The 26,678-nt window shown below is 36.9% G+C and overlaps 1 protein-coding gene across 7 annotated transcripts in view; it reads left to right on the plus strand.

Annotated features, from left to right (window-relative positions):
- The window catches only part of LOC131073079 (uncharacterized), a 133,847-nt gene that overhangs the window by 84,124 nt on the left and 23,045 nt on the right, over window positions 1-26,678 (plus strand). For all 7 annotated transcript variants that reach the window (XM_058009439.2, XM_058009441.2, XM_058009437.2 and 4 more), the window contains 4 exons: window positions 21,112-21,231; window positions 21,455-21,611; window positions 21,987-22,150; window positions 22,272-22,358. In XM_058009439.2, coding sequence (XP_057865422.1) covers window positions 21,112-21,231; window positions 21,455-21,611; window positions 21,987-22,150; window positions 22,272-22,358 — 528 coding nt within the window. The remainder of the gene's footprint in view (window positions 1-21,111; window positions 21,232-21,454; window positions 21,612-21,986; window positions 22,151-22,271; window positions 22,359-26,678) is intronic.

Genomic DNA, 26,678 nt, shown 5'->3' on the forward strand with positions numbered 1-26,678 from the left:
TGTTTCTTGGTTGCAGTATTGATTTGGGTCTAGACTATGTCTTAGCTGACATTATTTTGGTCCGCATATGTATTGGAGATCAGATTGAGTCGACTTGGTATTACACGTTTTTGGGCCGACATGTAAAATATCTAATTTGATGTTGTGGATATATGAGAGTGATTGATAGTGTCATTTTGGGGATCAATGGTTATGCGGTGAGAGTTGGTAATCGAGTGTGCGCAACTCATGTGCAGGTGAAAGATTGGTGCTTTGGATTGTAGCAGAACTGCATATCAGTGCAGAGTGTGTTGTAGAGTGTACAGTTTGATATATGAGCTTAACTGAAACTATTTCCAGGCATTTGTAGATGCTAATTATTAGTTCAACCACTTCAATTATCTATTGTAGTAGATCTGTAAGGCAGTTAGCTTTCCTTAGGGTTGAAGCCCTTCTTGTATTTGAGTAGTGAACTCTAGGCAGTGTGCTTGAATGCATGTACATTCCCCATTGTAATATTATTATACTTCTAGCAGGGTATATTAATATTGTGGGTATCAATCCCATCGTGGTTTTTCCCTTAACCGGGTTTCCACGTAAAAATCTTGGCGTTGTGGTGTTACGAGTACTTGCTTTATGTTTATGCATCTTTCCTTTCTTCATATGTGCTATGTGGTTATATGATCAGTTTAATAAAGTTAAAGATTGCGGAACACTAATTCACCCCCCCCTCTAAGTGCTCCTTGATTCCAACATATCTAACAACATATCTTACCTGCCCATGTTGGCGAGACTAGGGAACTAAGTTGTTGTTCTCATTTTTATTTTAAAAAATGAAGGACCATTAGATAAAATTTTTGTCAAAAAATGAAAATTTTACTCTACGACACGCTTCCTGAGGCAGAATGTTTCTTCGCCCTTGGACGGGCTTAATCCTCAGTCCATCCTCGAACCATGTTTCAAATTTCATCGCATTCTGGGTTTGTTTGCTATGTCTTTCCTTCAATTTTGGGTTTTTTCTCCTTGACTGTAGGTGGAAAATTTTCCTTAAATTGCAAGTTTTTATGATTTCCTTTGTTTTAGTCTTTGTAGGGAAATTTTTAGCTATTTACAAGTGCAGTTTATGAAAAAAGAACTTGTAACTTACTTTTTATTTCCCCCTTGATGCTTTTTGACTTTTTAAGTCATAATAGGGATTTTTTGGATAAGTTACAAGTTAATTTTAAATTGCATATTTAAAAAGCCACTTGTAATTCTTTTGTAAAATTCCTATTTTAGTGTTTTTACTTGTAATGGAGATTTTATTCCCCTATTACATGTGCTAAGTTATTAAAATTTGTTGAAGGGATTTTATTTTCCCTTTACAAGTTATTTCTCTCTCAAAAACCCAATTTTGCTTAGAATGGAGAAAAGTGACATTTTATAACTTGCAATTGAGTTTTAAAAACCCAATTTGCTCCATAAAGAGAAAATGAAGGCATTTTAAACTTGCTATTGAGTTTTAAAAACTCGATTTTGCCTTGTGAAGAGAAAAGTGAAATTCTAAACATGTAATATGAACTTCAAAACCCGATTTTCACTATTACATGCAAAATCAAACTTGTTCTTTATTTTCAAAAACCCGACCAGCCAAGGAAGGTGATTTTGTTGAGAATTTCAAGCAATTTTTTGTGGAGAAATCTTTGGAGGTAGAAGGCGTTTTGAATTCCTCCCTATTTTTATGCATTTTCAACACATATCATGCCATTTGGAGGTTATGATTGCTGGTTTTTTGGTATAGAACAGCAAACACGTGTTTGGTGAATACCACGATTTTCTCTTTCTAGATGCCACGAACCTTTCATCTCCCAAGTCGTTTTTGCTTGTTATACCTAGGCGTTGGGGTTTGATGGAGATTTGATTGGTTCTTGTGCCTTTTTCTTTGCAACTTGTGTCACGTTTTTGCTGCTAAAGATGTTTTAAAAAAATGTGGCTAGAGTTTTCAAGTTTGTTTATTGCTTACTTAAGAGGTTGTCTTCTTCAATCAAAGATTGTTCATCTTTTGAAGAGGCATTTCGAATTGAAGCAAAGTATGTTTTCTTTTCTTCTTGTTTCATTTTCTTGTTTTCTTGCTTTCTTGTTTTTCCATTCTAGTTGTAAATTTGTGTATATGTTGGTTTTGCCCCAAAATCAGTTTTGTGAGAGAGATTTTCCCCTTTGCAAGGCAATTTGGGAATTGCATTGTTCTTCCCCATTTTCCCTCTTTACTTGTATTCGGGATTTTAAATCCCGATTACAAGTTGGATGAAAATAATTGATCTTCCCTTATGGTTATAAGAATTTAACCATCTTTTGTTGAAATTCCAAGTTGCAAAGATGAAAAACACTCATCCTTCCAAAATCGGGTTTTTAGAACCGGATTGCATGTCCAAAATTCTTCCCATTTTCTTGAAAATGACATTCCCAAAACCTTCCCATTTTTATCCATTCATATTGCCTATATCTGTACTTTCCATTCAAGTCATTTCTCAAAAGTCTAAATCTCATTTTTCACTCATTTCTCCGTTTTTCGTTTTACAAGTATACTTGCGTTCGGGTTTTAAAAATCCGATTGCATGTTCGTTCTTCCCAACTTGTATACTTGTAAAACTTTCCCCAAGATCTGAAATTGTTCAAAGTCAAATTTCCACCATTCCCATTTATTTCCCATCTTTCTCTCACAAAGTCGTGAAGTGCAAAGGTTGGAGTTCTTCCCATTTGAAGAAGGAAAAATGTTAGTTGCAGTTGATTATGATGTTAGATTTACCATCATCGCAGTATATCAGGGTGTCTTTCAATGTTAGATTTACCATCCTCTCCAATTCCAAAGAAGATGAAGTATAAATATGACAAGTGCCAGAATGAAGTTTCACCTTCGCAAGTTTCCTCTCCTTTGGATCACGTTAAGGACACGGAGATAGGGCATGTGGACATATCAAAATTCATTAAGAGGGTGGAGGATCCGCAAGATAGCAATATGCAGCAGCTGTTGGACAGCCACATCCATCATGCGTCTTCTTTTCCAGTGGCTACCCTAGAACCTGAATTTGTTCTTGCTTGCACCCATCACTTTGACAAGGAGACGAGAACCATTAGAAATGATGATGGTGAGGCAATAATCTGCCTTGATGCAGATACAATTGAAAAAGTCTTCAGAATACCACCAACACCTGTCTATATGGAAATTTCAAAGGATAGTGTAGCTGAGTACTATGTCAAGAGGGAAAAGGACTGCAAACGTCATATTAACAGGTGGATTTATGAGCCACGAGCCGCCTTCACAAGGTGGGCTAAGTTGTACCGTTGTGACTTTAAGTGGGAAATTGGAGACATCATTACTCTCCTCAGTAGGATGATGGGTCTTGAACATTCTAATGTTTTTGAGCCTTGGATGTATTAGTTTACCATGTTCATAAGGCAGTCCCATCATATATCATGGGGAGAGATTATCAGTGATGCTTTGTGCGAGCAACTTGCAGTAGTCCCTACTACCATGACTTTCTACATGAATTCATACTTAGTGTATTTGGCAGTGTCACTCAGACATTTCCCTGGTCTTTCTACCAAGGGTGATTGCTCGCTCATACCTGTGTGGGAATATTATGATCAGTTGCTTTTGAGATCTAGCAGATTACATTTCAGAAGGGTTCAAGATGCATTCTTTGGTTACTTCATGTGCCAGTTTGACAAGACTCTAAAGAACAAAAGGGTGTCAGATTAAGCATGGGAAAGAGTCAATGAGTATGGGTGCTTATTCCTCCAATTCCCAACTTTCACTTATGTGAGAGTCGGATGCTACAGTGGGCAGCCTTACATGCTTCCTAGGTACCAGTCCGATAAGATCATTCTTATGGAGTTGGGAAGACAGATCATGGCTGTGCACGCTCATCAATCTGTTAGACATAAGGTCGGAATGGGGATTTCTACAACAAATCCATTGAAAATTGGTCGGTATTCTCTTGTCACATCCGTCAAAGCCAAAGCTATGGAGACTGAGATGCAAGAGATTAAACTCAAAAGGTTTAAGTCCAGGGTAGATTTTGATTACCGGGGTATGAAGGAAAAGATCAAAAAGTCCTTCGTGCACGTGCATCGTATTGAGGATATCTAGGTAGATCTCCGTACAGAAATGGAGGTTCTCAAGATGGACTACTGCAGGCTTACTGTTGAGTAGGTTATTGATTTGAACTTGGTGGACATTCCGCAAGGAATGATTGATGTACTCATGAAGAGTTGAAGAAGCACCACTTCTTTTAGTCTAATGGTCACATAAAGAATGCACGTCCATTCTTGAAAGATTTCAGCCTATCTTGGCTAACACAAACACTTGGCTAACACCAACACTTGGCTCAGAGGTAATGGTGTTAGACTCATCAAGATCAAGGTTGGGAAAGAAGATGACTCTACGGGGCCTCTTGGATGTAAGTCTGAGATTCAGATTGACAACAAGGAAGGTGCATCATCTTCAGGCACCAGGATCAAATTGCGGGTTAGTCGGGCAATAGTGCTTCCTCCTGAGGAGGCGACAATTCGTGGAAAGGAAAAGTCTCAGCTTCATGTTCATGTGATCGATCCTGATAATCCAAAAGAAGGACAACAATCAGATGATGCTCCTAAGTCTCTAGCTTTAGACTCACCTCATGAGATTCCTTCCTTAGTTTCCATGGAGATGCCTCTTTCTCCTCCTGACATAATAGTGGAAGAGTCTCCTCAGAATGTCGTTCCTATTTCAACAGTCGAGCCGCCTCTTGATCATCAACAAGAGAGTTTGCTAGAAATTCCTGAGGATACTCTTGCATGTATCCATTTGTCAAAGATTGATACCTCTACTTTTGGCTTTAAAGAATTTATGAGGCAATCTTCATGCCCTTTGGTTATTGAGCAAACCATGGTTGCCATCCAAACAGATACTCCTCCCAGGGTGACCACGGCTGTTCAAACAAAAACTGCTTCTCCTTCGCCTTCAATAGCTACTAGAGGAGAACTAGTCGTTTTACCTCCATGGCTTAGTTCTTTTACTCCAAAGAGAAAGAAGCAGGAAATATCTCCTGATGTCTTTGATTATCAGCAACTCAAGCAGTCTAGGCCCAAGGTTGCTAAAAAGGCCAAGACAATCTCAAGAGTAACTGTTGAGAGCAATAAGATGAAAGTGGCAGAAATTGTTGAGCCCCTTGCGGATAAGCCACGTGAGGAAATGCAAGCTGCTGATTACAGGGTTACTAGGATAGAATTGGGTAAACAAACGCATGAAGTGGTTAAACATGATGCCCAACAATTCGTAGCCTCACTAGTGTAATGGTATGATGAACTTCTAGCAAAGAAAGACAAGCTAGAAGAGGAGGATAGGCAACTTGTTGCAGCTGTTCATAAAATCACAAAACCTGCTGGTGAAGGGAGTAATCCTACAAGTTCTTCCGGTTCACAAGAGTCAATTCGGGGAGTTGAAAGAGCTGCTCAGAAAGTACAAGCGTTGGATTTTTGGGTGGATCAACTTCATTATCTGTGTGCACAAGTGCTGAAAGATATTTTCCAAATGATGTCTAAGTTGGAGACCATTGAAGAAAAATTGAATCACACCTCCGAGACTTTCAAACAAAATTTGGAAAGGGTTTAAAGTAGTTTGACAATTTGGCGCACAATGCCCCAACAACAGTTGAGTGTTCTTCAAGAGCATGCCATTATTCCTTCTAGGGTCACGTACTTGGAATTTGAAGAATTTCTGGAGAATAAAGCCCTTGTTCTTAAATCCCTCATTGAGGAGATTGATGATGCAATGAGATTGCAAGTTGAAGTATTCCAAGGTGTTGTTTCCCACTGTGAGAAGGCCTCTTGCAACATAATGAGTTAGAATGGAGAGTTGATACCAGAAGAAGAAGTGCTCGCAGATCTACAGATGAGGATTCATAATGAATGGAGGAGCGAACAATTTTCAGCTGCCTCAATTTAGGTTTTGATGAAACATTAAATCTTTTTGCATGAAATCTAGTCTATCGTGGAGAAGAACGACTCTATGTTTCTTCGATGCCATGATACCATTGTGAAGACCATGGTTGTTGCCAAGAACACCCACAAACCGAATCCTGCTGAGGTACGAATGATCATCCAGAAGTTTGAAGGATTCATGTCTTCACACGTTGCAGCTTAATTGTTTTTTCAACACTTAGTTGTATTTTTCCAGAATTGTAATCTCTTAGTTGTAGTTTTTCTTTTGACAAGTTACATGTAAAAACCTTTTGTAAATTGCAAGTCAAGTCTTTACTTGCACTTTTGTAATTACATGTAAGGCAACTACAAGTTGTGTTCAGTTAGGACTGTAGTTGGAATAAGTCATAGTTAGTTATTGAATAAGTCTTGGTGGTTGAGAGAATCTCTCAAGTTAGTTAGGATCTTCCCACCTTTTTCTCAAGACTCCTCTTCTATTAATTAGTTATTGAAAAAGTTGTAGATAAATAGGGGGAGCCTTCCCTTAATTAGGAGAGTTTTACTCACAGACTGTGGTTGAAACCACAATTTTGTATATTTTCCCAAGTGTACAAAATTCTCAACCAACACTAAGTTTCCATAAAATATAGGAATCATATAATCATTTCCAAATTCAAGCCAGCCGTGGTGGTGATGGACATGCAATATTGATTACTTTGTCAATATCATAGCCAAAAGCACAAAGCACTAGAGCACTCCAATCTCTCTTCTTAGCTCTTTGCATCATTTTTGTTGCCCAACTTTCTTCCTATGGTGATAGTGACTTTAGCCCATGCCCTCTTAGTTGTTGCATTTAAATCCTCCCCTATGGATTACTCTACATGTAACAACTTCAAATTCTCGAATTGGTCAAGCATAAACATTTGTAAAATCCATAATCTAATTTTAGAATTATGAACGTGATATGCAAGATCTGTAATGAAATCTCCATGCATTGCTGGCCCTGATTTTTTTTAGTTGCTAGTGTCTGTGCCCCAAGAACATCCTTCACGAATACTAGGCCAGCTAGTGAGTCACGAATACTAGGCCCTGATTTCGGCAAGCTATGCAACAATAGCATCTTAGTTAACACACTTAGGAGTTAGATTCTAATTCCTCATCATCCCCTTGTATTCAGGTTTCTTATGTGACAAGAGACACAAGTTCAAGTGAACAAAGACCAAGGGCATAGATTTGGGGATGACAGCTAGTAGGGGTTTGGGGGTAGAGCCCCCAATAGGTAAAGTGGTAGCCATTTTCACAAATTTTCATCATATTTTATCAAGCACTAAGTCTTTACTATTTCTAACAAATATTTATTCTTCAAAAACTAGTCTAGGTGATGAGGGCTATACAATTTTTAAATAAGTGAATAAAGATCACTTTAGGGCAAATTAAGGTTGGTAAATGGTTTTTTGTTTTATAAAAAATGATTTTTTTGATGTTTTTCTTTTGGTATTCCAGTGGGTACACATGGGTTCTCTTACATCTTCTTGTGACATTTTCACACATTGCCACATTGCAAATGGGGATCCCCACTTTTTGCTTAGTTTTTCTTAGCTTGCTAGTAATTTTTGTCTCCTAGCCTTTAGGATGGTTGCAATGTCTTAGTCTAGGAGAAAACACTGATTGAACTCGTGAAATAGGTAGGTCAAGTCAGGGGAAGGTATGGTCCAGTTAGGAAATCCAAGTCCAAAATCAATGAATGAGGTCTTCAAGTTTGGAAATTTAATAAGATGATGAAAGAGTGAGGAGTCATGAGGAAATTTTGCTTGACAAGGTATAAAAAATGTTGTCAGGAAAAGTTGTCAATAAAATGAAGAAATTTCCAAGGTTGAGAGAAGAATGAAAGTTGAAAGTGGGATTTTATCCATGATAAGGAATTGAAATTGAAAATGATCAATTGTGGATTAGAAGGGGCAAAATGATAAGGAATTCCAAAGTTCACGACCAAGCAAATTCCGCAACAAAGCAAAATTTGTGACCAAGGAAAACTCACAAGTGAAGGGATGAAATTTTTTCCTTGCAATAGAAAAATCCACAAAATTTTGATGAAATTGCAAAAAAATCCATGACTCGCTGAAATCCCCTAATTTTTCCGTGATTTGGATGAACAAGGAACAAATAAAAAATCCACGCCTTAGGAAAATCCATGAAATTTTTTGTCAACTTGGAATTTTCCATGAGCTCTCCAAATCCACGAAATTTCAATGGCATTTGGAATTTTCCACAACCAAGCAAAATCCACAAAAATTCAAAGGAATGAAATTTTTTCCTTGGAACTCTAAAATCCACGACTTTTTTGAGGACCTTGAATTTTTCCTCAAGTGCTTGAAACCCACGACTTTTCAAGGGCAACAATATCAATTTTTCCATGCACTTCAATAATGCACAAAAAATTGTAAGCAAGCATATTTTTCCTTGGCATGCAAGAATCCATGAAAAAACGAGGTTGTAATAATTTTTTCCATGGAAGAGAAAAATGCACAAAAAAGGCATGAGTTAATTTTTTTTCCATAACCCTTAAAATCCCCCAATGCCATAATCCACAAAATTTTCATGATGTGAATCGACCCAACATGAGATTTAGGTTGGCTGGGATAGTGAGTCAAATGTGTGGATGCAAGGTAAAAATTGAATTCAAGACAAGGAGGGCTGACTTTCCTACCTCAAATGTGAGGGCCGACTTTCCTTCCTCAAATTGAGGAATCCATATAAGAAGAAGATCAATGCCTCTCATCATTATTCAAGCAAATTGAAATTCAGAAGGGGGATTGAGGAGCAGACTTGAAGGTAGTTTCCAACAGCAAGCACGATTTTCCTCAAGAAAATCACTTGCAAATCCAAGTTGTAGACAAGGAGAGATAAATTCAACAAGATGAGTAAATCAGATTTGCAGTGGAAAAAGGTAATTTTAGTGAGAACTTTGGCAGATTTGAACGAAGGGCGAGGCATTATCAGGCCTGTATATTCCCAAATTAAAAGACGAACATTTCCAAATTTTAAATACCATTTCCAGATTTCAAGAGGGCTTGCGAGATATTTTGGGAGATATTAATGCTGTCTTGAAAATTTCGTTTCATGATTTTATCTTGAGGAAGGAATGCCATGTAATATCTTTCAGATTTCCTCAACATAAGTTAAAAGATGTAAGATGTAGCTATCTTTTTCATATCATGATCATCTTGCAACACTTTTGAAATTGACATAAAGGTTTCATGCATAGTTGAACTACTTGCCATTAGCAAAAACTCGCCAAGGCCTGGAAAAAAACTCGAAAAAACTTAGCCAGTACTCGACAACTTAAAAAGTCGCTTAAATTTAATTAGAAATGCATTTTTTTGCAAAATTCAATGAGAAGATGCATCCCATGAGTCAATAAATGAGAACACAAAAGAAACAAGCTGAGTCTAGATATATTTAAACGCAAAGTGAGTACAAAGTCGCATCCTTATGAGGAATGCCGATGGCTGGAAGCAAAATAGTATGTAGTTTTTGTAGAACTAAAAGTAAATAAATCAATACAATTACATCTTCCTCTTCTCAACTCTAGTAAAAACTAAGGGAGAGGTAGAACTAGAGGGTCTAGTCCTAGAAGTCTGTTGTGGGCGTGATTTGCCTCCTTGCTCGGTATGGTTGGCTCAAGCTGTGGCTCATCCTCCATCCTAGATGTAGCTCTGTCTCTAGTTGCTCTTGGCACTAGCAATGAGTCCTCATCCTCCTCAATGTCATCTAGTGTGAAACCAAATCCACCCACCTCCTCCGTAGCCTACCTCTCCAAATCATTGATGTCATCCTCTATAAACAATGGAGGTTGTTCCTGTGATATCTATGTTGGTATTTTGGTATGGTTTTGTCATTGATGTCAACACCTACTAACACTTATCAACTCTGGCACTTTGGAGAATCAACAACATTCACCGACAAACAAGTGACTTATGCACAGTCATCGGTATCTGGTACATCGGCCGGATATAATGTTCATCGACACTTGGAATGGCATGGAAAACACCTGGTTATGTCAAAGACATTGTTTGGACACTTTGTCTTGGAGATTTGTTCATTGGCATATTCGTATTTGCATATTTGCTGTTACCGGCAAATAGGTCCAAGTTATACACCGGTAGGTTTATCTTTTCCAGATGAGCACGACACGCTATGGAGATGTCTTATTATTGTTGTAAATGCATCAAGCCGACATGTTGAATTGGTTATTGCATCGGACATTGTTTTATTTGTAAATCGATTTTATTGTAATATCTTTTAGAGCCGACCTACTAAAATTGGTCTTAGGTTATGATATAAACGTAAGATCTTATTTGTAAGATCAAATGTGGAATGCGAAAAAGAATTGTGTGAAGGTATATGTGAGAATAAGCAGAGCTATACACGTAGACATCATTTGAAGGTTAAGGAGGCTTTTTGTGAAGACAATCAGAACTACACCGGTACTGAATCCAGCATAGAAAGATGCTAATTTGAGCAGTACATCCTTATTGGATTTAACCATCCAATTGTAGTCAGTGTGACTCCTATTTGTGTTTCAGCAGTGAGCTCTAGGCGCTTGACCTTTCTGCATGTGCAAACCCCATTTGTATACACATACTATCTGTAGTAGTATCATCTAATAGTGGGTAAGGTTTCCCACTGTGGTTTTTACCCTTATAGGGTTTCCACGTACAAATATTGGTGTTATGTGTTGTGGATGTTATTGTCTTTCTACTTCATGCATTAATCTTTACCGGTACTGTAATTAACTGATAAAACCGTCTACTGGCATAAAAGATTGATTTACCGGTATTAAGCATTTAAGTTTGTTAAGTTGTTTTTGGTTTGAATTTGTTGAACAACTGATTCACCCCCCTCCCTCTCAGTTGTCCCCGAGACCTAACAATTGGTATCAGAGCATAGTCCTCTTTTTGTAGATGTTTAACAGCTTGAGGAGATCCAATGTCTACTAACTATTTCAGGAAGGACAGTCCTAAACTTGATGGAACCAACTATGGCATATGGAAGATCAGAATGGAGACACATCTGAATTGCATTGGAAAGGACATCTGGGATGTTACAAAGAATGGCTATACTACTCCTACTCAGAATCAACCTAATCCACCTAACTTGGCTAAAGATGAGGAAAATGATTGCAAAGCAAGAGAAGCACTTTTGAGCACATTATCAGATCAACAAATCATGGGATTATCAGATAGATCAACTGCTAAAGCTATTTGGGATCATTTGGAAACACTGAATGAAGGAGATTCCATAGTCAAAATTGCAAAACTTGAAAGCTTCCGGGTCAAGTATGAAAATTTGAAAATGGAAGAAGATGAAAGGATTTCTGCTTTTATGGAAAGAGTTAATGAAATTGTTTTGAGTATTAAATGTTTTGGAGGAACCTTAAGTGAAGATGAAATTGTTTCAAAAGTTTTAAGAGGATTGCCACCGACATATAAAATGAAGGTTACTGCTATAAATGAGTTAAGAACAATGCCTAATACATCAGTAACTAGGGATACAGTGATTGGAAAATTTTCAGCTTTTGAAATTGAGGAATTTGGTCCTGTTGCTACTATAAAGACAGATTTAACTTTTAAAGCATCAACATCATTTGCACCATCATTTGACAAGTCTGATTGGAAAACCATTTATGCAAGAGAACTTGAGGAAAGCAGGAGAGAAAATGAAGAACTTGAAGAACTTGAAGCACTATTTGCAAGAAAAATGCCTAAAGGTCCAGTTGGAAGTAAGTATGAAGGTAAAACACCCTTTAAATGTTTCAACTGTAATAAGATTGGTCATATGGCTTCTAGATGCCCTGATAGACATGCTAGACTAAGAGAAGAAGATAGGAGAACATACAAGCCTAACCCTGAATATCAGAGATACAGTTTTAAGAAGAATAAAGATAAATCTTGTTATCTTGTTGATGAAGGAGTGACTGATGATTCTGATGAAGATCCGACAAACAATGGATGGGTTTTTGTTGCTATAATAGAAGATCAACCGACACCTACTGTTCAATTGGTAGAACAGGCCTTAGCAACTAAAATTGAAGTTAAGGATGAATGGATCATTGATTCAGGATGCTCACATCATATGACTGGTGATAAAAGAAAATTGTTGAACTTTCAGGAATATAATGGAGGCTTAGTGAGATTTGGAGATGATAAAGCTTGTTTGATCAAAGGCAAAGGTACAATATCTCTTGATGGTAAGCATAATACTGACAATGTTTACTATGTTGAAGGTTTAAAGCATAATCTTTTGAGTGTTGGTCAATTAGTTGAGAAAGGATTTCAGTTACAATTTAAGAATGGAAAATGCAAAATCATGAATAGAACTGGTTTGGAAATTGCAACCGGAAATCAAACTAGAGGTAATATCTTTCATTTGAATAATAGTGAAAAGACATGCTTGATTGCACACATTGATGAAAGTTGGCTATGACATAAGAGACTCTGTCATGTAAATTTTGATTGCATGGTAAAAATCAATACTATTAAGGCAGTTAGAGATTTACCTAAGATTGTCAAACCTCACAATCCAGTATGTAAGGAATGTCAATTTGGAAAACAAGTTAGAGCTACTTTTAAAAGTATTCCAGAAAAATCAAATAATGCTCTTGACTTAATTCATATCGATTTATGTGGTCCAGCTAGAACTAAAAGTTTACAAGGTGATAGATATTTCATGATAATCATTGATGACTACTCTAGAATGTGTTGGGTTACTTTTCTCAGAGAAAAATCAGAAGCATTTGGGAAGTTCAAACTGTTCAAAGCAATGGTAGAGAATGAAACTGGTAAGAAAATCAAATGTCTGAGATCAGATCAAGGAGGAGAATTTACATCTAAGGAATTTAATGCATTCTGTGAAGTGAATGGAATCAGAAGACAGCTATCAGCACCCCGAACACCACAACAGAATGGAGTTGTAGAGAGGAAAAACAGAACTATCTTGGATGCAGCTAGAAGTATGTTATCAGAAGCAAATCTACCACATGTGTATTGGAGAGAGGCAGTAAGCACAATGGTCTATACATTCAACAAAGTTCACATCAAAGGAGAAATCGGTAGAGACTTAGACAGTGATGATAGTCATCAACCGACAGAATTAACAGAAAAATCTTTTACTCCTTCTTTGAAGAGAAAACTACTTCTCAGGGGGAGTAGTTGGTATAGTGAATTGGTTGGTATTTTGTATCTGAAAAATGGTCTTTATATTGCTTTGGCATTTGATGTCAAAGGGGGAGAGATTGGTATGGAAAAACATAAGAAAAACACATGTCACTCCCAGGGGGAGAGATTGTTACTTTGAGGAGAGATTGTTTTTTGATTTCTGGTTATGATCTCTTTTTTGGGAGATTGTTGGTTTTTGGTATTTGGCATTTCTGTTTTGGCACTTTGATGGTTTTTCCATCTTGTGTTGCCATCAATGCCGAAGGGGGAGATTGTTGGTATTTTGGTATGGTTTTGTCATTGATGTCAACACCTACTAACACTTATCAACTCTGACACTTAAGAGAATCAACAACATTCACCGGCAAACAAGTGACTTATGCACAGTCATCGGTATCTAGTACACCGGCTGGATATAATGTTCACCGGCACTTGGAATGGCATGGAAAACACCTGGTTATGTCGAAGACATCGTTTGGACACTTTGTCTTGGAGATTTGTTCATTGGCATATTCGTTTTTGCATATTTGTTGTTACCGGCAAATAGGTCTAGGTTATACACCAGTAGGTTTATCTTTTCCAGATGAGCACGACACGCTATGAAGATGTCTTATTATTGTTGTAAACGCATCGAGCCGACATGTTGAATCGGTTATTGCATCGGACATTGTTTTATTTGTAAATTGATTTTATTGTAATATCTTTTAGAGCTGACCTACTAAAATTGGTCTTAGGTTATGATATAAATGTAAGCTCTTATTTGTAAGATCGGATGTGGAATGCGAAAAAGAATTGTGTGAAGGTATATGCAAGAATAAGCAGAGCTATACACGCAGACATCATTTGAAGGTTGAAGGAGGGTTTTTGTGAAGACGATCAGAGCTACACCGGTATTGAATCCAGCATAGAAAGATGCTAATTTGAGCAGTACATCCTTATTGGATTTAACCATCCAATTGTAGTCAGTGTGACTCCTATTTTTGTTTGAGCAGTGAGCTCTACGCGCTTGGCCTTTCTGCATGTGCAGACCCCATTTGTATACACATACTATCTGTAGTAGAATCATCTGATTGTGGGCAAGGTTTCCCATCGTGGTTTTTCCCCTTACAGGGTTTCCACGTACAAATATTGGTGTTATGTGTTGCGGATGTTATTGTCTGTCTACTTCATGCATTAATCTTTACCGGTACTGTAATTAACTGATAAAACTGTCTACCGACATAAAAGACTGATTTACCGGTATTAAGCATTTAAGCTGGTTAAGTTGTTTTTGGTTTGAATTTGTTGAACAACTGATTCACCCCCCCCCTCTCAATTGTCCCTGAGACCTAACTATCTAATCACTGTAAGGATCTATATCATCCAGATCAATTGGACCAGCTGGTGCTTCCTCTACCTTATGCACGACCGAAGATTATTTTGCACAAAGATAAGGTCATTGAGTTGTTTTTGAGCTAACTTGCTCCTCTTATTCGTGTTGATGGCCTCAAACAAGCTTCAATTGCACTCACAACTGCATGAACTACAAGGTTGACATAAGATTTTGAGGGCAATTTTTTTTGAGATTTGGGATATTTCCACCCCAACTGTGCCACCAAGGATCTGCAAATTAAAATTTGGTTGAGGGTAGCACCCCTCGTCGGGGTCTGAGGGTGAGAAAGAGAGGGGTAGAGAGATAGGTCTAGATCTTGGGGGAGAGAGGAGAGAGTGAGATGGAGAGTGGTAGAGAGAGGGATAGAGGAAGAGTGATAGGGAGATAGATAGGTCTAAAATTCGGGGGAGATAAAGTGAGTGAGATAGAGAGAGCGAAAGAATGTTGATATGAGCATATTGATTACTGAAATTTGACTGTTTGAAAAATTAAAAGATCTTCTAAAACCTAGAATTTGCATTATAACTCCTAGAGATTTGAAACCACTCTCAAACATCTTGCCAATATATACATGAAATAACTTATACTTAAATGTTATATTTCATGTATATATTTTGATGAAGAGAATGAAATTGACCCGAAAAAACAAAAATAGATAATCTTTTGACATGTTTGGGCCTCTTTTTTTAGTGTTGTTGAGTTTTTTTAATAGAAAATCGCCGAAAAACTTGCCAAAAACTCGGCGAGTAAAAGTCGTATTTACTCGGCAGGCAAAAAAACTCTACGAGTTTTAACTACTTGCCGAGTAGTGCATCTATGGTTTCATCCACTTTCATGATATCTTCTGTCATTTTTGGTATGATTGCATTGGGAATGAACTTCACAAGGAGAAAGACTTCACCGGATGGAAGAATTCAACATACAAGAAGGAGAAATGAAAGTTCAAGTAATTGCATAATGTGGATGAAGTAAAAGACCAGCTCATTGGAGGACTTCCAACATCAAGACCTACACTTCATCATTCAAGAATATCAAGACATCCAAGGAGTGATTGTGAGGATTAAGTCATGCGACTATTACATGTGGGATTTCTCTACAATGTCAAGGATAGTGAGCAGAAAGTATTCCACAATTGTAGTCGAGATCTACATTCCAAGGAAAGACATGATTCACACTCCGTCAAGATGATTAAGGCATGACAAAGGAAAATTCCCAAGCATGAGAATGAAATGCATCACAAAGAGGAAGATTCCCAAACATGATGATGGGAAGGTGAAATGTGATCAAGAATGAATGATGGTTTCAGAAGAGTTAATCAAAGTTAGAGGCTTGATCAAGATGATGCAATTTGGGAATATGAACCATCACAATGACCCAAGCAAGGTGATGATATTGATTATCAAGAGATGTACATGTTGAGGTGGCACCCAATCATCATTGACCAATTCAATGATGCCAAGTCAACATGTCCAGGTGCATTGAACCTAACTCATAAAAGGAGGAGCAAGTGACATATGGCACTACATCAAATATTATTCAATGTACCTATCCTTATTTCTTATTGGTCTGAATTCAAGGGAAGGACATGTGTCCAAAATGCTGTAATGATCTCATTGGTCAAATATTAAATGTGAGGTGGTGGTTGTTGCAACTACCCAATTAGGGTTTATTAGAATTATCTTGGCTATTGATTTGGAATCAATCTTGGCCCTTCATTTGTAATTGGGAAGTCTATATAGGGCTTTGCCTTATCATTTGTAAAGGTTAATTGATAGTTAGCAAGTAGAAGTAGAGCAGGAGGAGAAGACCAGGAATTGTTGCCAAGGCTATGTTGGAATAAACATATAATTTTCATTAAAGATATGGTGGATATTTGTGTTGTTTCCACATGTTGCATGGTTTCTACTTCTTCAGATTTAGTTAAAGTTCATTGTTTTGGATGGAGAATTGCAATGATATGTGATGAATTCGTTGGCGTTCATACCATTTTGTAATTTGTTGATTGCAAATTGCAGTGCATGGTTAGTCTGAACCTCATTGTTGCAATAGTTCAATTGTGGATGTTCATTTGGATTACACTAGCATTTGGTATTTGAATGGATGTTGGCAATAAGAAAATCATTTACTACCTTTGGAGATTGCATTAGTTGTGTGTGGTTGTTATCATGGTGAAGCAAAGCTTGATTTAAGGAGTTTGTCTATCTAAGCATCATTCATTATCATCATTCTTCATAGGGTCTAAATTAGATTAGATTCTCTATCCCTTTCCCTTTCCCTTTGATCTTTGTTTGGTAGAAGTTAAGTTAGTTTCCAAGTTCCAGCTGCTTTGAATAAGTGTAAGTCCCTTTGTTTTAACCAGCAAAATCACATCATGTTCACTGAGTCTATCCATTGTGTTGTCAAGACTTGACTAAAGAATCGTTGGGGTAGCCTTACTTGATTACATTATTTATGATATATGGTTTCCTTGGTCAAGAGAGGATAGAATACTTAGTCTTTTATTCTGTGTTTGAGGTGTCATAAAAAACACATCAATAGGTTTGACCTTGGTTTGCCTAGGGTTTATGGCTGCTTATCTTTTACTAGCTATGTTTAAACTATTGCTATAATCTATGTTACTAAGTTTTTCAAAACTCCTCACCCCACCCCATGGTACCCATCTGGTTTGGCTTTAGGTCTTGGTTCAAGGGTAGGACCTAAAGCTAGACTAAATGGGTACCGTGGGGTGGGGTAAGGGGTTTTGAAGAACTTGGTAACATAGATTATGGCAATAGTTTAAGCATAGCTAGTAAAAGATAAGTAGATATACCTCTCCCTTGAGAGTATGCCATAGATAAAGTGTGTAAATTAATTTTTTTTTTATTTCTTTCAATTATAATATCTCTCCTATATGGCTTTATTCAACTATTGCTAATCTCTAGTTTATCAATAATGTGCTGGAACACATACAACATAGCTAGATTACTGCAGTTCTGAATGTTGTTCTTTGGATATCTCATTGGATCCAAATCACACATTCTCTAACTTTAATTTCTTCATTATTTAATTTTATTGCCCTTGTTATGCTGAAGGCATTCCCTTATTTGAAGTGAATGACCTGGTATCGGCAATCAACAATGCGCAGTGATGGAGAATCGAGGCAAGACGATTCAAACCTTTGTCATCGTTGGATTTTTGTTCTTGTGTTTTGTTGTTAAATCGCTTTTCTCCTTATATTTTCCACCAGCTGTCGTTTTATGTTTCCATCTATCGTATTTTCCTTCAAATGAGTGTAGGAGGCATGAGAGTTTACATCTCTTCTCAAGTTCTGCGCTCCAATCAAAGCTTGAGAAATTGATGGCGGCAAGAAAATTGGTTTGTTATTTGGTAAACTGAGAAGCGGCGAATAATGTAAAGGAAAAACTTTACTCATCGGGAAATAAATGTATTAACTCTATTAAAAAAACACATACAAAACAAGAAAGTTCATAAAATACAGTTGAAAAGTTAATTACATAAATATTTAATATCTTAGTGAAAACTGAATCACAACTACTCAACATCCTTTCAACAAATTAGGGATGTGGGCCCCAAATTACATCTTATATTATAAATATTTATATTAATAACAATTTGATAATATTAATTGATTATATATATATATTAATCATATATAATAATTCTGTTAGTTCATATTATATATATTAATATTAGATTATTATTAATAAAAATAATATTACACTATAACTAATTATATAGTATATTATATTAACCCAGGACAATTATTTTAGAAATTTTGTTATATAAAATAAATATATATTTGAATATATAATATTAATATACAATTTTATAATGTTTTGTTATATTTACAATATATTTAAAATTTTATATTATGTAAAAATATAATATAAAATAAAGATAAACATAATTTAATTTCTATTATAAAATAGATTTATAATTAAATAATAAATAGATATAAATATTAAATATTTGATAAATTTATTGCTTCTCTTATCCTTCATTAAAGCGTTTTTAATGTTTTAGCAAAAGAAAATTATCCCATGTTGTTGATGGATTAGAACTAACCTAAGATTCTTAATTTTTGTAAACATGAAGGATAGTTAAATGTGATAAACAACAATGACCTACAATTTACTTCACATTCTTTGGATTTGTAAACATGGATCACAATTGGATGTAACCAATAATTGGCACATGGCAATTCGCTTCATGTGCTTATAACATAACTTGTTACATTATATCTCAAACTTGATATCTCAAATCATCACCAAAAAATTTAAAATCTACAATCTATGATATTGGCATGTATTATTGTTACCTTTAAGTGAGTGAGTTTCTTCTCTCAACATTTTGGATCAAACTCCATGATCATTACTAGAAGTAGAAAGAGAGAGAAGAGAAATGATAGATCGTGAAATATAATAAAAAACACCTAGAAAAAAAACTCACTCAATCAAATAAAAAAATGATACATACTATATCTAAAAATTCTTGTAACCATAAAACCTGTTGCTCCACAATTATTAAATCGAAAGTCCCCATATATGGGACTACTTTCTAAGGGGCATTCTTCCCTCCATATTTTTCTGCTTGTTTAAAGTTTTGAGACATTCTTCCCTCCATATTTTAGATCAAGATCTATGATCCATCATGCACAAATTAGGAGAAGAGAAATGATAAGCCATGAAATTTGATCCCAAACCTCTATGAAAAAACTCACCTGACCAAATCTAAAAATAATACAGACTCTTACTTAAAAAAATCCTGTAAACATAGAACCTATCACTCGATAATTATTAATCTAAAGTCTCCTTAGTTAGAAGTTAGAACCACTTTCAAAGCCTTAAATTTTTTTCTACCTATTTAAAGTTTGAAGGCACTTTTCCCTTCACAATTTGTCCCTCTTTCTGTCCCTCTCTTTCTATCCCTCTCTTCCTTTCCTTTTAATCCATCTCTCGTACACTTCATCTCTATCTCTCTATTTCCCTCTCTATTCCTCTCTATCTCCCTCTCACTCCTCTCTATCTCTTTCTGTCCATAAATTTCTACCTCTATAAATCCCTTTTTCTTTGTGTCTCTCTCCCCACCCTATCTATCTTTATACATTTCCCTTTATCTATGTCACCCTTCTCGCCCTCTCTATCTATTGAGTTATCTCTTCCTCTCTCCCCATCTATTTATTTAGTTATCTCTTTCTCCCTCTCCCTCCCTTCTCTACCTATAGTTTATCCCTCTCCCCCCCCTCTTCACTCTCTCTCTCTCTCTCTCTCCCTCTCTCTCTCTCTCTCTCTCTCCCCCCCTCCCTCCATATCCCCTCGTCTATCTCGATCTCTACCTCTCTTCCTTTCTCTTCCCATATATCTCTATATTTCCCTCTTTATATTGGGTTGAGAAAGAACGAATGAGTAAGAATGTTTGTTCCCGCGGCAGGCGAATCAGACCTATGACAGGCAGAAATGTATCCACGTTTTGAGATAGGCAGGGAGAGAGGGGGATAATCATTTCCCATTCGAGGAGCCCCTCCCCACCCCCACTATCTTTCTATCTCCCCCTCTCCATCTCCCTATCTCTCTCTACCTTTTTTTATCTCCCTATCTTTATATCTCCCTCTACCTCGCTATATCTAATTTTCTCCCTCTTCCTCTCTCCCTCTATCTTCCTTGCTCCCCCTTTATATTTATACATGTCTCCCTCTCTCTATGCATCCATCTTCTCCCTCTTTTGCTCTCTCCCTTTCCCACTTCTTATACTTCTATATCTATATCTCTTTGTCTCTATCTCTATATCTCCATATTCCTTCTTCCATCTCTTGCTATGTCTCTACTTTTTTATCTCTCCATCTCTCTTTGCCTCTCTCTATATAGCACTTCCCATCTCTATTCTTTATATCTCTCCCTCTCTCATTCCCTCTCTAGATCCATATCTATCCCTCACTCGCTCTCTCCCTATTGAAAATATAACACGAGCTTATTAGTAATAGAGCTTGATTATCTTCTTGATTTAGAGGTTTTCTTTTAGTCATGTTTAGATCCGTGTAAGTGGATGCAAAATTTATTTGAACCTATCACTTCTGCATTGAGATCTTTTTTTGATAAATAACATCATTTGCTAAATAGCCTACCAATTGATCTCATGTACTATTCAATGTATGCAAAAAAATAGACCAATTTGTTTCCTAATTGACCTTCCACACCTCCTCGGCATACTCATTGCACACCAAAGTGCAATTGCTAGTAATAATTGCATATGGAGAAGTCTTACATGCTTTGGGATAGTTGACTGAAAAAATTCTATAAGTTCATTTTTCTTTCATTGTCTCCAAATTTGTTTAAACTTTAATCTAACATTTTTTTGTGTTTTACTTGCACCTCTCTTAGTTGGTTTACTAAAATGGTGTCTACCATGGTACTTTGGAATATAGTCTAATCTTTGATATTCTGGAAATGTCCAATAATAAAAGGCAACTAATAAAGGCAACTTCGTTTTATTATTCTTGGGATGTGTAGCAGTAAAGTATTTGCTATCTTGTAATGTTCTTCTGATTTATTTCATTCATATCATAGAATGTGATAAGGATGTTAAAAATGATTCAGTGTTTTGCAGACAATTTCTGGACGACCACCTCCAGCAGCGTCAATGGCTGTTGGTCAGTTTTTTAATCCAAGACAAGGGAGAGTCAAATTTTCTCCACAGTTGCTGCTGCAGTCAAGTTACAAGGAACAGGTATAATCTCTACAACTTGTACAAAGAGGGGACAGTTACATCACATTCATATGCTTTACAAAAAGATATTTTTGAATTGCTTAAAGTTGTGCCTTAAGGGACATTTAATATAGTGGGGTTGCATGCAATGTATTCCTCAAGATTTTATATCTGGCTTCGTGAAATACAAATCCTGACGGTATTGACAACAGCATTTCTGAACTCCGTCTCCTTTCATTTGCAGGACTTGATACTGCAGGATAATCATCCTTTGATTCTGAACTTATCATTCTCCATAAGCATGGGAATTTTACCTGTTACTCTTAAAGTCAAAACATTAGGTTGTGGAATAAAAGATTCTGTACTTCCAAATGAACAAATAGGCGATGAAGAGCACAGCAGTAATATTTCTAATTTTACTTGTGTTGAGTGTGTATACCCATATTTCTTGTTCCTATAGCATTATAGATTCTTTTATGTTGTTGATCATTGATAAGAATCACATGAACCATTTAAAAATTCCAGAAGTTAAGCATAATATTTGTCTTTTACTTTAACATTTCATCAGTTTCCCTTAAATATTGTTGGTGGTAATACATTCTATTGTCAAGCTGGAAATTCAAACTGTATATGTTAAATAAGAGCTTGATGATTGCATTCTTGTGTTCACCATAAATATCTTCTTAGAGTCTTAGACTAAATAGTTTTGAGTTAGTATTTTCTTTTTCAACCCAGTTAGCTATATATATCACTAGGCTGTATCTTTGTTGATTCAGGTCTTTGCAAGTTACGATGTTTTCCTCCAGTTGTGCTTGTTTGGGATACAGAGTCTGGCCTAACTGTCATTCCAAATTTATACTCTGATACAATTGCGATGGATTCTTCTCCTGCATTATGGGGTTCAAGACATGATTCCGAAAAAACTACTTTGTTGCTCATGGTATGGTATTTTAGGGTGTTCAGCTAACGATTGAAGAACAAGAAGAGAATATTATTTCGTATGATCTTGTTCTATAGAAATTCATCTTGCCTCATGCTGCATTTTGGATGTCTTCCTGCAGGTAGATCCACATTGCTCCTATAAAATAAGTTCATCAATCTCTCTTAGTGCTGCTGCAAGCAAATTTATACTTCTACATGGGTCACAGGTAAAATAGTTTATCCTTAACATTCTTAATCTGGAGAATGTTGACAACTTTGTCTTTGTCATTTAATAATTGTTTCCTTTTGTTGATCTCCACTGTCTTTATCCATTCAAAGTTTTTCACTGTAGAGATCATGTGAAAAGAACCATAAAAGATGCTACAGCTGAGGTACTTTTAAGCTGCCCAATGCTAATTAGAAGCAATGAGTATAGATTGCAATGCCATGAAATGGGCGCGTTCTTAATAGCATAATTTTCTAGGTCAACGATTTTAGTCAAGTACAATTAATTGTGGTTCTATTTAAATTAGAAAGATTATTAGAAATAGATACTTGTTTTCTATATGTAATTGGTTCCTAGCTGCCTGATGAATTTCAACATATAACACAGTGAATGTCATATCAACTTGTTAAAGCTAGTCTGAGAGTCGATAGAACTGTTTATGGGAATCAGGTTTCTCCAAAAGAAATGCACATGACAAGTATTGAATATTTTCCATGTTGTCACTATGGAAACGGATGGTTCATATTTGAGAAAATCAGAAATATCTTGTATAAATTTTTTTACCAGGTTCAAAGAAATTGATTAGTTTGGGAGGCCAAAAAGTTCTGTAATCTGGAATTTAAAAGAAAATAAGGTCCAAAAAATCCAGATCCAGTCAAATCTGGTAACTATGTGTACAGCTATTCCAGCATCAAAATCTCCATGCAGCATATGCGATCTTTGTTCTTTCTGTTCAGCATTTAAAGGGCTATAATTGGTAATAGCATCAATTGATCTGCTTGTAGTTGATGTTCTGCTATATCATAATTCCATTTTTATGGCATTAACCTGTCAAACATTCCATGCTGCTATACTTCTTTTTTTTTAGATCGGTAATTGGTACTTTATATTGATTTTTTTAACGCTTTTTGACTGGAGCTTTGAACCAGTGGGATCACATTGGGGGGTCCCATCCCCGTGGTTACATTTCTGAGGTATTAACACCTCTTAGATTTGATTCATGCGGAGTTAACCATATTTCTTACTTCTTATCTCTCCGAGCTTGTACACCACCCTTATCACTCCTGCTGCACCATCGCTTCTCCTTATCGCTCCAAGCAGTCTCTCTCCACTCCTATCACTGCCCCTTATCTCTCCACGCGATCTTCCATCTCCCCTTACGCTGCCCCTTATCTCTCCACGACTTCCACATCACCACCGTCTGCTGGTGCCAAACTCCTTCCGTCCACCAGCCCACGCATTCATCACTGTCGGAACTCTGACACACTGTCTGACCTGGGCCATGTCAGCTGCAGCTTGAGGCATTAACATCTCAATGTCTACCTCGGGGAAACGTCAGCGCAAAGCCCAACGCACACCACCAACTCTGCATACGCCAAACCGGGATGGGAATCGAACATAGAACTGCCCTATCAACAGGGCTCGTGACCACCGTCACGCTGCGGGGTGAACCCATGCTGCTATACTTCTTACTACAACTGTAACAGGTGCCAAATAACCATTAGTTTTTGTATGAAGAACTTCCATTGCTTTCATTCTCTCATCTATAATATTATTTCAAATTTATGTTACCCCAAGATTCCAAAATGGGGAAATGGGTTTCCTGGAAGGATTTTTTTTTCCATTTTAGGTGATGGTAGAGGTGATGGCTATATAAAAAATAGGGAAAATTTAAAATATATTGGGAAATTTCTCTTTCTTGGATGTTGATATATTTACACACCAAAATGAGAATCATCATCTTCAGGCATGGTATTTGCTGATGTATATACTCAAGTGGTGCTAGTTGCAAAGATTACATGTCTATGACAACTTGTGCTGATTCATAGATTCTTGGGCTGATAATCAAATGCATTATATTCAATATATAGAAATATAGCTGATTAATAACACCTATAACAGAACATCAAATATATCAAGTGTCAATGTCTATTTTCAATGCACTTGGTAATAGGAAATGATGATGAAGCAGAAATAAACCTTGAACATTGGGCTGCAAAATAAAAAAATCTTGCTAGATGTGTTTTTGTACTTTCATTTACTCGATAAAAGCAAGCTAAGTAACTTGTTTTCATTTCAGTCATGATTCTATGTATGATTTCTCATATAATAATAACGGGGCTAGTTTTTTATGTTTGGGTGTATTTAAAAAAAAAAATAAAGGCATGCCTGCGGGGATGGCTGGCCATCCCCAGGATGGTTGAGGGATGTCTTGGATGACCCTGGCCACCCCCCCTGGGTGTGCTTGCTGTTCCCCCGTGCTAGAAACGTTTCCTACATTTTTTCAATTTTTGGGGACAGCAAGGGGACGTTTCCTGCTGTCCCCCTGTCTTTAAGCTGAAACGCCTGCAAAATAGGGTAAATGCATCCTCAGGTACCACTGTTTTAAATATAAATCTGTACAAGTCAAAACTGTCTATCTATGAGTTCTAAGTGGACCATTCATGCTTATGAGAAATGGGTTTTGTGGAACAACTACTCATGAAATATGGGTTGATAAAGAGTGACTCAAAAACTATGGAGCTGAATCTCAATAAAATATCATATAATGTGATACAATATAAGAATGCCACCTAAATGTAAATGAATGAGCTAGGGAGCTTTAAAATGAATGGTTTACAAAGTGCAACACTTGCTGAAAGTTTTGGAAATGGGTTAGTAATCTAAGTGGCTTGATTTTAGGGGAAGCCACATAGTTGAGTGTGCTTGCGTTGGAGTAGTATTGGGATTGGTGATCTCCTGAGAAGGCCCTTGCACCCTGTTGGTGTCTGTTTTATCATCTACCAAACTTTAGGATAGGATACCCGAAGGTATTCTATCATTTCCTGAAAAATCACTACTGATTCCAAGGTCTATATGTGCAAACAAGCGACTTTAGTGGAATAGCTTCTTTGGTAGTGTATGCTGAAATTTTCAAGGGGGACTTACGTTTGACAAGTATTTTTGAACTGCTAGACTTAGATGGATTTAGCAATTTAGGCTCTTCTTTTTTTTGGGAATTTTCTGGGATTTAGACTTTCAAAAGAAAGGGAAAAAGGGATAGAGTTCAGGAAGGCTAATCTAATCCTACGAATTCTGGAGACGGTATCAACTCGGTGCTCTCGAGAAACCAAACCTTGCTTCGCCACACTAGGGACAACTACACAAGGCCGGTGCAATCTTCAATGGGTTGTGCTTATGATTGAGATGTTGGGATGCACAGGGGATGGGCTCAGACTAACTTTGCACGGTGAGATGGAAATCATCCATACACCAAAAGTATGAGTAGAGATACACCATCAATTGACACTTATCAAATCCTTCATTCAAATTAACAACAATGAAAGCAAATCTAAGTTAATTTTAACTAAGTGTTGAGGCAATTGAAACCATGCAAATCATTCAAATAATAGAGATTACAAAGCAGCGCACATGCAATATATTATCTAGAAATGACCTTAAGCAACAATACATCAAAAACCTCACCCTTTTCAAATGAGAGGAGGCAACCTTATATAGTTTCTCAAAAATAAATGAATGGCCGAGATCAAACAGTGATCAAGGGCCAAGATTGAAAGTCCTAAACCCTAATTAGGGTTTCTCGAAATACTATCAGTTCAAACAAATGAAAGAGTGACAAGTGGTGCAGCTGCTAATATTACTGAGGTGAGTGGCCTCTTTCCTCTTTTAGAGATTCAACGTATCTGGACGCAATGAGCTTGACCTCCTCCATGGTGACACTTGGCAAACCGCCAATCTGGAAGTCGATGAGGTTCACATCGTCGGCGCATGTGGCAAGGATGCCTTCCCACTCCACTGCTTGGGTGAGGAAGTTGTCATCGATGGAGAGAAAGTTTGCAATCTTCGAAAGATCGCCTTTGTCAATCATCCCTGAATCTCGGAAGAAGCTCGCCTGAATCCTGGCTCTCAGGTTCTCTTCTTGTAAATGCTTCTCCCTTAGGCTTTCCTTCTTCCAGATCTCTGACGCCACACAAAATACCTTGCCCAAGATCTCTCTAACACTTGCCTCTATCTCAAAACACTTGGTCTCAGATTTCTTCAGAACCTCAATTCGAGTGACCAGAGCATAGTACCACGTGTCGAAGTCGTACCTGTCTCTTGTTTGTATGATGCTTGCATCCACTAAGCTCCTCTTTGACATGCCTCAGATAACCTTCAGGTGAGGGAGTATTTCATTTTGAATTTCATCCACTTCTTCCCAATTGGATGCTAGATCCTGGATACGATCAATCAACAAAGAAGTTGCCTCATGTGCCGATACTAAGTTTTCTACCAGGGTGTCAGCACGTACCGAAGTGTTTGAAATCCACTCCTTTTCTTG

Source organism: Cryptomeria japonica, chromosome 3 (genome assembly GCF_030272615.1).
Source record: "Cryptomeria japonica chromosome 3, Sugi_1.0, whole genome shotgun sequence".
In the NCBI taxonomy this organism is placed as follows: Eukaryota; Viridiplantae; Streptophyta; class Pinopsida; order Cupressales; family Cupressaceae; genus Cryptomeria; species Cryptomeria japonica.